The sequence below is a fragment of the Artemia sp. Qi Xiang Cuo genome, chromosome 19 (genome assembly GCF_049724085.1).
Source record: "Artemia sp. Qi Xiang Cuo chromosome 19, ASM4972408v1, whole genome shotgun sequence".
Classification (NCBI taxonomy): Eukaryota; Metazoa; Arthropoda; class Branchiopoda; order Anostraca; family Artemiidae; genus Artemia; species Artemia sp. Qi Xiang Cuo.
The window spans coordinates 54,763,789-54,780,881 of NC_142812.1; the positions used below are offsets into that span (position 1 = coordinate 54,763,789).

General features: G+C 34.7%; 1 protein-coding gene across 1 annotated transcript in view; it reads left to right on the forward strand.

The window, feature by feature from the left end:
* LOC148941013 (uncharacterized) overlaps positions 1-17,093 on the forward strand; it is a 157,765-nt gene that overhangs the window by 97,264 nt on the left and 43,408 nt on the right. The window contains exons 10-11 of the mRNA XM_089105142.1: positions 9,584-9,743; positions 15,315-15,438. Of these exons, the coding sequence (XP_088961268.1) occupies positions 9,584-9,743; positions 15,315-15,438 (284 nt within the window). The remainder of the gene's footprint in view (positions 1-9,583; positions 9,744-15,314; positions 15,439-17,093) is intronic.

The following is a 17,093-nucleotide window of genomic DNA, read 5'->3' on the forward strand; positions in this document are numbered from 1 at the left end:
TTGGAGGAAAAACCCCTTAACCTATCTTTACTTTCTTAAACTTTTCATGTATTCGGTCAAAGAGAAAACAACACTTTTTCTAAAATAAGACCGTCAACGTACGTTTCTCCTGATGCAATAAACAGACTTAAAGATAATTCATTGCGAATGGGGTTTGTGAATGTACAAGGACTCATGAGTTCTATTGATGAACTAACAAATTGATTGCCAGCAAATCAAATTGTCATTTTGGGGATTTGTGAAACATTTATTAATGATGAGACAAAATATAAAGTGAAAATCCCGGGATATAAATTCATTGATAAGAATCGACTAGTCCATGAAAAAGGTGGCCTTCGGTTATTTTTGAAAGACGGAGCGCATTTTGAGCGACTGCAAGAACTGGAAAAATATAATGCTGAAAAAGTGTGGGAAATACTGGCTGTTGAATGTCGGCTTGGGACTAAAAGAATTCAAGTTTGTGTTGTGTATAAGCCCCCGTCAGCCCCAATACCGTTTTTTTTGCAGTCTCTCGAGTCTTTACTAGCATCTTTGGACGATAAGGATGTTGTGATTATGGGGGATTTTAATATAAACCTACTGGAATTTAATGAAAATACCCATACAACAGAATTTATTACATTAATGACATCGAATTCCCTAATTCCTTCGTGTACAATTCCAACGCGTGTTAGCAACTCTCATTGACAACATATTTTTAACAATACCAGCCACGTCTTCACAGGTTGTTCTGACGGATTTCTCTGATCATTTTTTGTTAATTTCTGATGTGAGATACCAGATTCATAAAATAAAATCACCAGAAACAGCAACCCGAATTATTAATAAAAAAATCTTATATGTTTAAAGGATAAACTGAATTTGACTGATTGGTCTTCTGTATTTGATGCTGATGAAAAAACTCTGCGACGTATTATTTTTTTAGCATGATTTAAGGCTGCGCTTGATGAGTTGTTCCCAGAGAAAAAAAATAAAACGGAAATATAATCAACCCATCAAACCATGGATATGACCCGCCCTTTTGACGTCAATAAAACATAAAAACAATTTCTATAAAACCTCAATGTCTTTCCCAAGTGAAGAAAATAGAAGAACCTTCAAAAATTGTAAAAACCTACTTTCAAAAATAATACGTAATGCTAAAATAAAATTTTATTTCGATTCTTTTAATGAAGTAAGTAAGTCCCCAAAGAAAACTTGGGAACTAATCAACTCATGTTTAAATCGATTGCGGACGTCTTCTTCACCATCAAACATACAGGATGCCCATGGTAAAACAATTGAAAGGAAACTAGAAATGGCAAATTACATAAATTTTCATTTCGTGTCAATCGGGCAGTCAGTAGCTAATAAGCTCCAACGTAATATGTCCCATGGGCAATGTAATTATCGTACGTACCTAGGAAGTCCTTCTGAAAATTCTATGTTTTTAAATCCGGTAACAGAGGAAGAGCTTGCTAAGGTTGGTAAGCTTTTAAAGAATGGTAATTCCCCGGGGATTGATGAATCATCGACCAATATTGTTAAAGCCATTTTACCTAGTATTATTAAAGTTATGTGTCATTTAATAAATCTGTCATTTAGATCGGGAACTTTTCCGGATTCTTTCAAAAAAGCGAAAGTGTTACCGCTATATAAAAGTGGTGACCGGACTAATTTTTCAAATTATAGACCCATTTCTATTCTTTCGGGTTTTTTCTAAACTAATGGAGCGATGTTTTTATAATCGAATGTATAATTTTCTCTGTTCAAAAGATTATTTTTCAAAAACACAATATGGATTTAGAAAAGAGCATAGTACGTAGGATGCTATATTAACTATGGTACAATTTATTCTCGATTGTTTGGACAAAAAATGGATCCCGGCGAGTATATTTTTGGACCTTGAGAAGGCATTCGATTCATTATGCCATGAAATATTGTTGTACAAATTAAACCATGGTGGGATACGAGGACCAGTGCACGATTTTATTGCATCTTACCTAAGTGGTCGCTCCCAAGTGACTATGATCAACGACACAGTTTCGGACCCATGTCTGTTGTTAAATATTGGTGTCCCGCAAGGTTCAATCCTGGGACCACTGATTTTTATAATATACATAAATGACCTTCCATCAGCTACAGAAAACCATGGTCTTAATGTTCTTTTCGCTGATGATACCGGATCATCACTTACTGGACAGTCGGAAAAGGATCTCAAAGAGAAGCTGCAAATCCTATTTTCGCAACTTCTTGGTTGGCTAAAAGCTAATCGTTTATCATTAAATGCATCAAAAACCAAATTTATTATTTATAGTAGCATTGGGCAGAATGGACAAGGAATTTCAACAATATTTGATCATGCTACAAATATTCAAATTCAAAGGGTAACTTCGCTCCGGTATCTGGGTATTATTATTGATGACAATCTGTCATATAAAGAACATTGTAATAGATTACGGGTTAAAGTTGCTCAAGGGGTTGGTATAATGCGAAGGTTTCAGCATTTCTTTCCATATGAGATCCTACGTCTAATTTATTTTGCGTTGGTTCATTCCCATCTTACGTATTGTCCTCTGATATATTTGGCAGCATTCAGATGTCATGTGAAACCGATACAGATTCTTCAAAACTGGGCTCTTCTAATTTTAAAGAAGTATTTACCATCAACGTCTTCGTATCCTAATAAGAGTAAAACTGAAACTCTATATCTTCTAACTAATATTTTGCCTGTTTCACAGAAATTCACCCTTAATTCTTTTTTATTTAAGGTAAAATATGACCGGTCGGTACTACCTCCGTACTATCGTTCGAATAATTTTTTCCCTGCGCAACATGCCCATTCTTATGAAACCCGACATAAATGGAACATTCAGCACCTAAAATTAAGCACAGAGAGATCACGGTTCTCGCCATTATTTTCAATCACGGGTTCATGGTGTCTTTATCTACCATTTATTGATTGCAGCAAATCTCATCCAAATATAAACAAGCAACTTCATTCTATCCTTATAAATAAATTTAAGAATTAATAATATATTAAAAAACTGGGTACATTTGATAATTTTGTTTTGTGGGGTGTTTTGCCCTGTGAGATGCTGGTCGTTGGTTACCCCTGTTTGCCCGTTGGTTTTTTTTTATTGGTGTGTTTTCGGTGGATCTTCGCCCGGTGTTGGTAGGTTTGTGGGGTGGGTGCCCGTCTATTGGTGAGTCATGGAATAACTCTTATTTATTTTTTTGTTGTCAAACAGGTTTATTCCGATTAATGTACCGGGTTTTTGTCATTCAACCTTGTGTCTCCGGCGTTTACCCTTTATTTATGTCTATTTTGTACAGATATTTTAAAATTAAATCTTGAACCTAATGGAGCTTAAATAAGTAGACACTTAAATATTAGAAAGGAGTGAAAATGACGTTATTAGAGTGAAATGGCTAAGAGGCTTATTTCTTATGGGGAGTCTTTTAAAACAAGGAGCGGGGGAAATTTTAATATTCTAGGGAAAACCTTTTAATGCCTCTGAAAAGCAAAAATTGGCTTTTATTAGGCTGAAAAATAGTTTTCTTTAGATATTTCCATAGCATGGTCCTGTGACAAAAGGCTGTATGAGATGTAAAAATTAAATTGCAAAAATGCTCGACTCTTCAGATTCAGGCTACACTTGGGTGCCGGATGGTCCAGCTAGCGTGTAGTGCTCAGCAACGCTAAGGGGTTGCACAGTCATGCCAGTGACGTAACGGCTTTGTACAAATGGAGCAGCAGCGTCAGATGGGGTTGTGACTTCATGCACGGGAGCTTGTCTAGGCTGCTCGGCAGCTTGATAGGCAAGAGTTTGCATATTCTGCACGGTAGCTCTATAGTGTACATCGGTTGGGAGCTTGATGAGTCAACGGCTTATATCTTGAGCATAGATGCTCGCATTCTCTCCTTGCTTGTGGAGTGCAGATGGACAGCATTCTTCCTGTGGGGTTTTGGGCAGGTGGAAGTGCCAACCATCTCCATTCGTTGCATATGGGTTGCCTCATTGCGCCTTGCCCTCTTGCCAGGAGGAGGGAGAGTGGGGAAATTCTAAAAGAGAAGAGAAAATGTGGTGTAAATTAGTACGCTCTCTTCTCGAGAAGAAATACGGAATCTTCTTCCATGCTAAAAATATTCAAACACTGTTCCGCTTTTAAATAATTCAAGTCTTTTTAAACAAGCACGAAATAGAAATCAACTTATCAAATAGTAGGCAATGTTTTAAAGCTTAAAAAATCTACGACCACTTGATTCGATCTCGATCTCAAAATATTCACCCCCCTCCTTCCCAAAAAAGAAAACTTGATAAATATACTTGTGAAAACTTTGTTATAAGCCATAGCTTTGCTTTAAGACATTTGCCCCAAATAAGTCCCCCTGTTTTTAAATAAGTCAAGCTTTTTCAGTAAATCCTAAAGTAAAATTTGTGAGAAATACACCCGACAGTCAGTAAGCGTAGAAATAGTCCTATTATTACCATTTATAAAAAAGTAGGTTTTCTTTTGTTTTTTCTCTGGTAATGGTACTCATTAGCAAAGAACGACAGAGGCACACATTTTGAAATAATATTGAAGTCAGTTATTACAGAAAACTATCATTTCACCTGTACGAAACAAGATGTCTTCATCGCTGAGAAAACAAAGATAAAACTAGAACAACCTAAAACCAAGTAAGATCCAAAACCAAGAAACAAGACAATATATACAATTGTCGCTTCTGTGACTGAGCACCGCAGAAGCTAATACAATTGCTTCAATGAGGACGCAAATGGTACAGGCAAATTAGAGTCTGACCCCAAAAAATTACAACAAAAATGATTTTTACACGAAATTGTAGAAAAAAACAAACTAAAAAACATATCCAAAGTTGTATATTCTAGGTCAACGCAAAACTAGTTTTTTTGCTTTTTGTGTAAATATTTTCAGTTTTTTCAAAAAAAAATGAGCTGTTGGTAAATGTTCCTTTTTCTGTATATGAAGTATCGTCCCGGTATAAAAGAAAGAGCTGAGCATGAAAATGAAAGCAAATTTGATTTAAATGTACCAAAAAAAAGTTTCATAGTCATCAATATTTGATTTTACCCTTCTCATCGTTGTGACCCCTTTTTCAACATACTATCAAATGGCAACTATTCTGACATAAAATGATGAGCTAAGCCCAAAAATCAAATTAACCTGATGAAATGTCTACTAGAAAAACCGTTTCATATTCATCAATATGCATTTTTTCATTTTCATTTGACATTTTAGCACTTAGTACTTATTATTTTAGCACTTATTGTCCACCAATTCGTCGATTGTTGATAGAAACAAATGGCAACAGAAACGACTTTTACATCATGTTATAGAGGGAAAAAAAGCTGAATAACCTATCCGACGTTGTACTTCCTAGGTCGACGCAAAAACTAGTGTATTTTGCAAATCCTGTCAGTTTTCTCACTTTCCTAACAAAAAATTAAGTACCGGTAGTTGTTCCTTTTTCTTGAATTCGTGTACAGTATAAAGAAAAAGTTTCATAATCATCAATGCGAGACTTTTAACACTTTTCGTCGTCGTGACCCCATTCTTTTCTACCAGACCATCTTTTGCTGGCTAAATTGTCGGTTTTAAGATCTAATAATTAGTTAGCCTGAATCTGATCGTCGCTGGCTCCATCACCTGATGGGTCGGCTTTAAAAATTTAATTATAATGTTTATTATTACATTATTAAAACTTATTATAAAGAAAGGTTTATTATTAATGTTTATTAAATGTACATTATTAAGTAATGTTTATTAAAACATAATAAGTATTAGAAAAGGTAAATCACCTATAAAACCAGTTTTCAGCGGCCGACATTTCATATCCGTCTTAGAATAAACTATTATCAACACACTGACTAGTCCTTCAGAACTGATAAAATTATCGAATTAACTTCCTGAACAATTGAAAGACAGAATCAAACTCCGACTAGTATTTACAACTTATTCTTTTGATTCATGTATCTAAGCTTCGACGTTTTCTTCATCTTTATAGCTTTCTATTCTTGGAGAGTTAGAACATATTGTCCCTTTACACGTTTTACACGGTGATATGTAAGCTAAGCAGTTTTAAAGCAACTATATCTCGTTGAGATACATTACAGTTGACAGGAGCACTTCACAATTTTCATATACAGACGAGGGGCTGGTAGGACGTCAGTAGTTAATGGATACAAGAAGTTGTCTTTATTTTTCCCACCCCATTGCTCGGCGTTTAGTTCAGACCCAAGATCTCCACTCTATACCTGAAATTGGTAGAAAACCTTGTAACTGTGGAATTCAGCCGCATCAGAAGCTGGTGGTAATTGTTCTGGATTGACGAACGTGCTAGTAGTAGTCACCTTCTATTTAAAAACTTCCGTTTTGATTTCAATCAGATTATCCCCTTTTGATGATTAATATATCATGAGCAAAGCGTCTTCTCTAACAACCCTTATTTCCTCCTTCGAAGCTGAATTTAGCATGAAAATCGCAGCTGCTTTATGAAAATCGGTATTTTACATTAGCTTCTTACAAGTACGTCCTTTTCCCACACTGTGAATCCGTGAAGTAAAGTCACAGCCTAAGATGGCCTGAGCAAAAAGAACCAGATGGCATATATCTCGTGGCCCAGCTTTTCTTTCAGTTTGCAAATATCCCATATTCAGAGACATTGTTCGATTTTGGCTAAGGTACAAAGAACAGTTTCTTGCTTGATAGATAACCATGATAACACAATAAAACCAAAAGATAAGCATCATCTTCGATGACGCCAGTTTCATAGATCGGGAAAGAATTAGCAGCAGATACCAGAACTAAGAAATCTGTTTCGTCCTGTGCCTGAACTACAACGAACCCCTTTGATAGAAAATAAAAAATTCAAGTTCAGATAACTCTAATCTTATTTTTCTTGCAGGGCAAGAACTCAGCTGCATATCTAATGTGAAAAAAAATCTCACAGCCAATTATGCAACTTCTCTTCGACTAGACCATATCCTTTATGGTAGCTCGGCCTTCGCAACCGTCTAACACAATAGTGGCAGATGGATACTTTTGGGTCAAGTAAGTAGCATAAGGGTTAAGGATTTCATAACATTGTTCGTTTTTGGCCCATAGAAGTCTCTACAGAGGAGCTCCACAGTCGATCATATATCGAATGCTGTTGGGAAGAGTAGTAGAGTGCTCCTCAAGATTGCAAGCTTGTGTTGTAGCCTTGACAAACTCTGGCTTGTACGGAGACTGGAGAATTCAAGAACTGTCAAAAAGTAATACCGGGTAGGAGCACAGTTTGTGTTGAAAGTACTCGGATTCCGCGATATTGATCCTCTTTGTTACTGTGATGAATCTCTGCAAAAGGAGACTGGGGTCCAGTATTTTGCAATCTCCACCTCAATTCTGCTTTTTAGTAATTTGAACTGTCTGTTGTTTTCGTCGAAACACAAAATCAGCGACCGAGCTTTCCAGACATGGAGTTAATGATGTCTAGGCCTAGATCTCTAGCGGAATCAACGTTGGCAGATTCGTAGGCTGTCAGACCGTTGGTGATGTTTCTTAGTTGAAGATCCCCATTAAATGATGATCCTTTTTCTTGGAAATCGATAAGGATCTGGGTATCTTTACAGTCTCTTAGCTGCCTAACCCCGGACGTTTCCTTATGTTGTTCACTAGTTCCATAGAAAACCTGTGACATACCCTCCATCAGAAGATTTAGTGCAGAGCAGACTGGTCAAGACAGAACCCGTAAAGACCTTTGAACTTCTGTCACACCGGTTCCTTCCGTAAGGCTACCAGCCGTTTTGAGACAACGCATGAACTCCTGCTCAATGACAAGATCCCTGGAGAGTCTAGCTCAGAATCTATCAAAATGTCTGATCACATGCATCCCATTCTAGAAGGCTTGAAAAACCGCAGGATGGGTTTTCTGGAGCTTGACCATTCACTGGATGTAAAGCTAGCAGGCTTTTGTGTAATTGTTGTGCCCAGATGCTGCCTGATCAGGTTGATTTTAAGTGGAGACTCAATGACCCAGATCGTTCGGCTCTTAAGAAATTTCGCAGTACGGACACCATTTCGGAGTATTGGGAGCACATTTTCGAGGTTCTGTATTGGAGCAATTCCAGTGTCTTCCTATCGACGAATCCCGCTATTTTTTACAAAACAGTTCTTTGATATAAATTTTCAAGAATTTTACTCCGTACGGTTGGATACATTAGTTTACCGTTATAAACTGTAGATCTTTGGTTGAAATGATGACCCAAACAAAAATGATCTCTTACTATTAAATATCAAGTCAATAGGAAAGGAGAACATTCGCAGTGAAACTGTTGTTGCTTGTTAGGTGGCGGATATATCGAATGACCTTTTTTTTATCTATAGATGGCATGATATCACACACGGGCAGTAACGTTGCTAAATAATTGATTACTTGGAGGAATTTTCTATTGTGGCTTTTTAGCGTACGGCTTTATCAGGGATATCACTTGGACAAAGCGTGTGACGAAACGCTGATATAATTTATTGCCTATGAAGGTAATAAAGTGCTGTAGCTGCCTTCTGTGCGTTAACTGGTCTTCTAACCGAAGCCAACCATAATTCATCAGCTCTCTTGTCTTAGCAACAATGGAAGAATTGGTAGACAATAAGTGCTAAAAGAAACATGGCAAATGAAAATAAAAAAGTGCATATGGACGAATAAGATATGGGTTTTCTAGTAGACATTACATCAGGTTAATTTGATTTTTGGGCTCAGCTCATAATTTTATGTCAGAATAGTTGCCTTTTGATAGTATGGCGAAAAAGGGGTCACAAAAATGAGAGGGTCGAAATCACATATTGATAATTATGAAACTTTTTTCTGGTACATTGTACATCAGATTTTCTTTCATTTTCAGGCTCAGCTCTTCATTTTATATAAGGACGATACCTCATATGCAGAAAAACGAACATTTACCTTTTATTTTTTCTAGAAAAAACAGAAAAAATTGACACGAAAAGCCAAAAAATGGTTTCTCGTCGACCTAGAATGTGCAACTTGGGATATATTGTTAAGCTTTTTTTTTCACTCTGCAATATGGTACAAAAATCATTTCTGTTGCAATTTGTTTGGGGTGGAGCCACATTTTTGACTAGTTTGCCTGTACTATTAGAAAGTAGACTTTCTTTATTTTTCCTTCTTGGAGTTGAAACTTTTTGGGACACTGTTCATTAAAATCATATTATTATGAAGAATACAAGGTCAACGTAAGAATAAAGCAAGGTCAAAGCAAGTGAATGACTCTCTCTCTTTGTATTTTTTGTCATGGCTGGCCAGTTCGGCTTTAGATCTTTTATTTTTAGAAGGCATTTAAACTAAATATTTGAATTATTACGTGCATTTTCAACTCTCAGTATATCTTGAATGAATGACATTTTGTCCGACTCATTTATATTAGTTCTCTAAAATGTATCTATTTTTGTTTATTTTGTCTTTATTGTTTATGGTTTATACAAAAATATATTTTGAAATACGTTTAGCAATCCAATTACCAATTGAAAATTTAATTGATTTTTAAAGATTTATATTCCAAAGAAGTTTTATTTTTTATTTTAGGTGAGCAGATCGATGTTCGATCGATGCAGATCGATGTTGAGCAGAAATATGCTGATTGGAATTTGCAGGAAAGGATTGATCATATTCGGAGGACTGTCGAAAGACTAAACAAAAAAGACTATGCGAAAAAGTCCGGCGCTGAATTAGAACAAATAAGACAGTAAGTTTTTTTTGTCCTCATTTTGACATTATTCGGCTTTAAAAATAATATAAAATTTAATAGTTTGCACTTGGGTAAAACAAAAATTTAATTAGTAGATTAGAAAAGGCATATATAAACTAAAGGATTATTCACCTAGAGTTAACTGATTACGCTGGAGTAAACTCACGCACAATGTTGCATGCTAAATTGTACTTGGTTTCTTCTTTTCTCAAGAAAAGAACAGAATAACAAAATTAATCTGGTATTTTTGGTAAGTAGTATTTTTCAAGGAAAAATAAAAAAAATCAAAATTATATTTACAAAAACACGTTGAAAAAACAAATTTTCTAGCAAGAAATAAAACGGAGATATTGTGTTAGTTGACCGTTATTTTACGAGGATGATTTATCATAGGGTTCAAAAGGTAGCTGTAGGTTACTTGATATTTGCAGCCTTCATTTTATACCATCAGATTCAGCGTATCAGAGAATCACATCCCAAAGGTTTCAAGCTCCTATCTGCAAAAATTTGGAATTTTGTATTTGTGCCAGAAGGCAAAAATTTGAAAAACTTGTTAATTAGGATTTTCAGATCCATATTAACATTTTTTTAGACAAAGGGATTTATTATTCAGACAACACATTGACAGAGGGACAACACAGGGGTTTATTATTAGACAAATTTTAGCATATTTTTCAGACAAAACATTGAGAGGTTTATTAAAAGAGGTCAATTTGTTAAATCATATGATCCAGATCCCAACATTTGTGGGCTTCATTTCACACCATCAGGTTCAACTTATCAGAAAATTGCGCTTCTGAGGCTTAAAACTCCTATCCGCAAAAATTTGAATTTTTATTTTTGCTAGAACAAAAATCATGGATTTATGTTTATTTGTGGATTAACTGTAACGTTTCCATGCAATCGCTGTCTATTGTTTTTTCACCAATGGATGGTAACTGTGTGGAAACTACGGCTAATTAGACTCTGCTTTAATTGCATGGTAAGTTTGACCGATATTAAACGTTTATTTTCCTATATGTTTGTTGATTTATTTATAGGCGTAAAAATGCTTGCCTCTAGACTTTAAAGGTAGCTTAAACGACACTTTTTAATGTAAACATCAATCAGAGGCAATTCTACATCGTTGTCTATAATAAAGGCCGTAAGGCTTAAATTTGTATTATAGAATTATAAAATAAATAAAATTATAAAATATTATTATTATTATTTTCAGAAACACTTCTTATAAAAGGGATGGCTGGATAAACTTCAAAGGGGAGGTCATTCAATTGGAAATTAGAAGTTCTAGTGCCCTTTTTAAAAGTACAAAGTGATCATGGGGCTACTAGCCTCCCCAGGCCTTAAATGCATCTGATAACAATTTTTAGATAGTTGTTTTGGCAAAAATACAGCAAATATTAGATAAAAGAAACTCTGGGGTTGCTTTGCCCCCCCTCCCGGGGTCTGGGGGCAGGCATTTTAATTTTTGCCTCGGGAACATAATTATTTGGGATACATGTTTTTCTTTTGTCCCAGTGGGCAAATTTCGTATGGACCCAGTGGTTCTAGAATATCAAGAGAGGGTTCATTCGAACGGAAGTTAAAACTTATAATGCCCTTTATAAGTGACCTAAAATATCAGAGGAGAACGAAGCCCCTTCTCACGCCCTTTTACCGCAAAAATTTTCAGATAAAAATGCTTAGATTTCTATTTTCCTCAGCTTGGTTGAAAGGCCCAATAACTATGAATTTGAAGGTAACATGACCTTCCACAACCCCTGGGAAATTGACTTTAAATTATAAAATGTGTCATTTGTTTCCGTATAATATTTGTTACCGAAAAATGTATGTATATTTTTCCGCTGAGGGGGGATGGATATGAGTAGGGTCGCTTCTGGGGTATGACGTTTTTAGCAGAAATTTTATGCTGAGTGATGTTGCCAGAATTCTTATACGAAATTCTTTTTATGTGTGTTGCTTTCTCTTTGCCAATTCAATTTCACGCGTGGATATTTTCACAAGATATTGAATTGTCCAGAGGATGAATATTTTTCTGGGATGCTGAGATCAAACTTCTTGGCATTATTTAAAAACGATTAGAAATTAGATGAGAAAAGTGTATTTCAACTGAAAGTAAAAAGTAGCATCAAAACTTAAAACTAACAGAAATTATTACTCATATGAGAGGGGGTCACCCCTTCCTCTTCAATTTGATCTTTACACTAACGTTTGAATTTTGTGTAAATTCTCTTAGTCCTAAAAAACAAAGGTAATTAAAAAAATAATTAAATAAATAAAAAAATAATTAAATAAATAAAAAAAATAAATAAAAAGTAATTAAAAAAAATTTTTTTTAAAGTGCTAAAAAGCTTTAGCGTGAAGAACGTGGTGTTGAGCAGTGGCGCCATTTCAGAAGACCTCAGGGGGGGGGGAGATCTATTTTGGACCCCCATCCAGAATCAAAATTTAATTACTCTGTTGGTAGACTACTCTTCAAATTAGTCTTCGAATACACATTAAAGCAACGTAATTTATTTAGATTTTGCCTTTTGCAACCTCGTTAAGGACCAAAAAAAAGTTATAATATAGAAAATTTACCATGCAAATTAAAAACTGAAACATACGTGCAGTTACTTAAGCAATGGACATCTCCTTGGCTTCTTTTGCGAATTCGTCCACAAGTTTTTCAAAATTGAGCTCCTTCACTGCATCCTTTCAGAGAATATAAGGAGCAAATGTGAAAGACGCTCGTTGTCCATTGTTGTCCGAATGTAATCCTTCACAAATGTCAACACAGAGAAAAATCGTTCATTTGAGCATGTTGTGAGCCGGAGTGTGAAGACTATCCTCACGGCCTCAAGAACCTCAGAATAAACCTTTTTCAAACCTCATAGTAGTTTGAAAAGATCTAAGGTATTTGCCGGTTTCTTTTGAAGCTGCAACACATATGCACGAGCTATCAAAGCTTGACTCTTCAGCTCTATAACAACGATCCATATCAAAGTATGTCGAGATCTCAAGAATTAAATTTGTGTTCATGAAGTTTTCGGATTTGGGGTTAAAGCATCGCGTGGCTTCTAGTACTGGCAGCTGGACAGAAAAAACACTCTGCTAAACGTCTGCTCATTACACTCGCCCCATTAAAGCACTGCCCGACAGATTTTGACCAGTCAATGTCGATACCCTTTACTTCATTGTAAATAAAGTCAGCCAAAATCTCAGCGTCAACCTTGCGCATTTAGTAGCAACCTATTGCTCTTTCGCACTAAGATCGCAAGTCCTTTTTGGGAGGTCTTTTGTTTCCTCAGCAAGAATGGCAAAATACTATATTTCTCTGACTTTTTTCACGATAGAAATTTCAATTTTATTTCCTATGACATCAATGTGTTCGTTTTTGCACTCGTGTGATAAGCAATGGCCATAGGTCTTGCAAGACTTGTCCAACAGGTCTGGGTTAATTTCCGTTACAAGACCTACCGTCTCAACGAAATTCCCTCGATTAGCACTGGACTCTCCTTGATTATGGTCACGAAACACAAGACCTTGCCGTTCAAATAAGGCTGTAGGTTTCAGCAGAGCCTTTACATATCTTCTGTTCCTTAATATTTCCTTTTCCCGTTCTTTGCAGAGGCAAGACGCAACATATTCGGCCATCTCAGTCTGAATAGCTTTAAATTTGGTCCAGGAAATGGTACATGCTTTGTGCCGGCCACTGGTTTCTTGCTGACTTTGGTGCCATATCTTTCACCTGATCTTAGCGAAGATCCACTAAAGTGTCGGCAACAAAAGCAGAATACCGAGTCCTGTTCTTTTGAATATATGAGACATGGATATGGTTATGGGAAAGACTTTACAGGCTGACCAGATACACAAATTATTGGAGACAGTATAATGTGACAGGCCGAATCTGACGAAACCATGCCAAAGTAGATATTCTTCAAATGGGTTCTTCGATGCAATGAGTGTCTTCAATTTGCTGTTTTCTAATGACCTGATTTTTGGTTTCTCAAGAATAGATCAAAAGCAACAAAAAATTTGAAAAAGAAGAAATTGAGAGCTTCAGAGATGAAAATTGGGCCCCTCAGAAAATCAACCTCCCCTCGAATGGCACCACTGGTGTTGAGAAGGTGGAAACCCTTCTCATATATGTGTAATAGTTTCTTTTCCTGTTAATTTCAATATTGCTATTTACTTTCGGTTGAAAAAGAATGTTTTTTCATCTTTTTATTTTAAAATAAAAGTGACTATTTTCACAGAAGTCTGTCACACGGTTCGTTAAATAAAATAAACCCAAAAGGTTGGAATTCTTCCAAAAAGGGCTTAAAAAATAATTGGACGGGAAGGGAAGTTGCCTTACTCCTACTCCTTTAAATCTTAAAAATCTTATGATCTTAAAAATCTTAAAAATCTTATTAACTCCTTTAAATCTTAAAATTCAGCCATACAAAAAACTACGACCGATTCATTGAAAAGTTAATACTGTATCTGCAAATTTGCTTAATCTTATGTTTCTATCCTTAATGTGTTACAATAGAATAAAGTTGCGAAACTTCTGATCTTGTCTTCTTCTCCTTTTTTCTCTTTCTCTTTTTTTCATTCATATACATTTATTTTATTTACATGTTTACATATGTTGGGGTTCTGCCCCTTTTTCTTTTTAGATAAATGGCCTGTTTCTTCCCTGATTAGATTTTTTTATGGTATAATTTAAAAATACAAGCTAAATTCTCGTTGCTCTGACAGTTGTCTTGTTGCATACTGGATTTTGTTTTTATATGTTCAAAATAGTTCTATAAAATTTTTCTAATTTTGCAGGCAGACAAATTTGATTCTCAGGGACTATAATGTCTCATTCAATTCCTTCCGATGATAACTAAATCCTCTGCGTGATTTAAAAGATGAAGAGTTTCCATAGAAACTCAGAAAACGCAAAAAAAGAATATTTTTATTGGATTTTTAACCTAAAACAGCTTTTCATTACAGTATGACATAAAAGGGGAAAATTTCCTGATAGTTTCAGAATAAATTATTCAGAAAGTTTCAGAAGAGTTTTTAGGATCAAAGAAATGAAGATGGAAAATGAGATTGTTTTTAAGGTAAAAGAAAGCGATGGATTAAGAAAAAAATGTATGGAGAGCAGCCCAAAATATTCTGCAAAATGTCTCAAAATATTATAATAATTATCAATTTTAAGGTTTCTTATAGGGATGTATTTCTTTTATACCACTTTTTCCAATTCTCTTCAAAATCCACTGGCCAAATTGTTATATATGACTTTACTTTATTATCATATAAATTTCACTGTAATTCAAATTTTCATCATTTGAAAAAATGGTTTTTCAACATTTTACAAAACCAGAGACAGGTGAATTATGAAAGACACTTTATTGAAAAAAAAGCCCCAACAAATTTTTCAAATTATATTACCCAGAGTTGAAACAGTAAATAATGAATATTTTATATATTTTTAAACACCTATTTAATTTGAACAATTGGTAATCTCGTTTAAGTGGCATATTTAATATTTTCGTAAATTTAATCATTGCAATAACTATTGTAAGAAATAATGTTTTCTTTTTTTGTTAGAAAAATCAGAAGGGTAACACCACATCAACCGGAAAATATTTTAAGAAATTTTATATTCTTTCCACCAATTGATAGTGATTGCGTCGAGACTCTACAGTTGATTAAAGTCTGCTTAAATTGTTTGGTAAGTTTAACTGACTTTCAAATTTTATTTTCCAATATTGTTTTCCTATGTTGTCGTTTTCCTATTTTCATTTGTATAATTAAAAGTACTTGCTTCTAGACACGTTAAAAGTAAGTTAATTGACACCTTTTAACGCAAAATTAATTTCACTGTTAAAAGGGACTTGTTTCTATCGTAAATTAGTGCTTATTTTTTTTTTTACTTTTTTAGCTTATTTTTTTACTTCTACTTATCATCATTTCGCTGATTATTATTTTTACTTTTACTAATTTTTATTATTGATTTATTCATTTTAATGCTATGCATTATATATCCTATTTTTCTAATATACTTTTTGCCTATTCTATTGTTTTTCTTTTCTTTTTGGTTCTTAATCGCCCTTCTGTTGCACATTCAATAAAGAAAATATAAAGCTCTTTCAGTTGATTTTTACTGAAAACAGGGACTTGGTAAACGGGTTGATGTTCTGTCTCACATAAATTAAGGACAGAAATTTTCTAATTCTGGGACATAAAATAGTGTAAGCCCGGGATAGTAATTTGCCGATTCTGATGCCTTAGGAAAATATTAGATATAAAATAGATGGTGTCCATTTACAAAAAGTAAACAAATTACATTACTGAGGCTTTTGAAAACCCTGTTTAACTGTATTTTTGAATTATTTTTTAACTGTATTTTTGAATTATTTGAATTTTTGAATTTTTGAATTTTAACTGTATTTTTGAATTATTTCAAGATGGGTCTTTTTTTAAGGATTTCTGGTCTACCATAAGCATCCGAACGCCTTAAAAACTTTTCGACTGAATTTATTCCTTTCTTACCCTTAACCATTCTTGGGGTCCAGTCTTTTTTCTAGAGATTTGAACTGGCATACACTTTATTAGGTTATACCTTTATCCTTTTTTTGTGCCCTACTCTTTCTTGGATTATATTTTTAGTGTATCTTCTAAGTGTGTATGATGGACAATGCTTTTTCAGATGTTTTTCTTATAGTTCGCTTTTTTATTGCATCTTAGTGTAGTGAATTTTATCAGGCACCCTATCTTTGCAGAGGTCCCAACATTTGCCAGACGCGTTGGGACAGGAATAGCCAGGAGGGTTGCATCGGCAGGGCTGTATCCACATTCGGGGGGGGGGGGGATCTTTGTTCGCAATAAATTCTATGCTTTTAAACAGCAATTTTGAGTTAACAATTCGATAAAGCTACCTTAAGGGAAAAAAATACATATCTATTTGTCACATTCTAGTGTCAGGTTAACATGAGTTAACGGGGGTGGGATATACATGGAATGGGTTTTACCTATGAAGTAGCAGTATACAAAACTTTTTTCGATTTTTTTTTTAAGTTTTTACAAGACTTAAAATTTATTTTATTAATAACTTACTTCCAATGACAAATTTTTGGGATATAATCGAGTCCTGCCGACCTTGTATTAAAACATAGGGGAGGGGAGAGAGAGATCTCGCATAACGAGGTATAGGGTAATACCTTTCACAATTGGATATTTTGGATTATCAGTCTCAGATTCCATGTTTTCATTTCTTTAATTTAACGCTTTTTCCAATTTAATTTTTTTACTTCATAATCGTAAGCTTTAATATTTTAAGTCCTTCCCGCAGAGGGTATTTCACAAGGGTTTTTGAGGGCCTTTCAC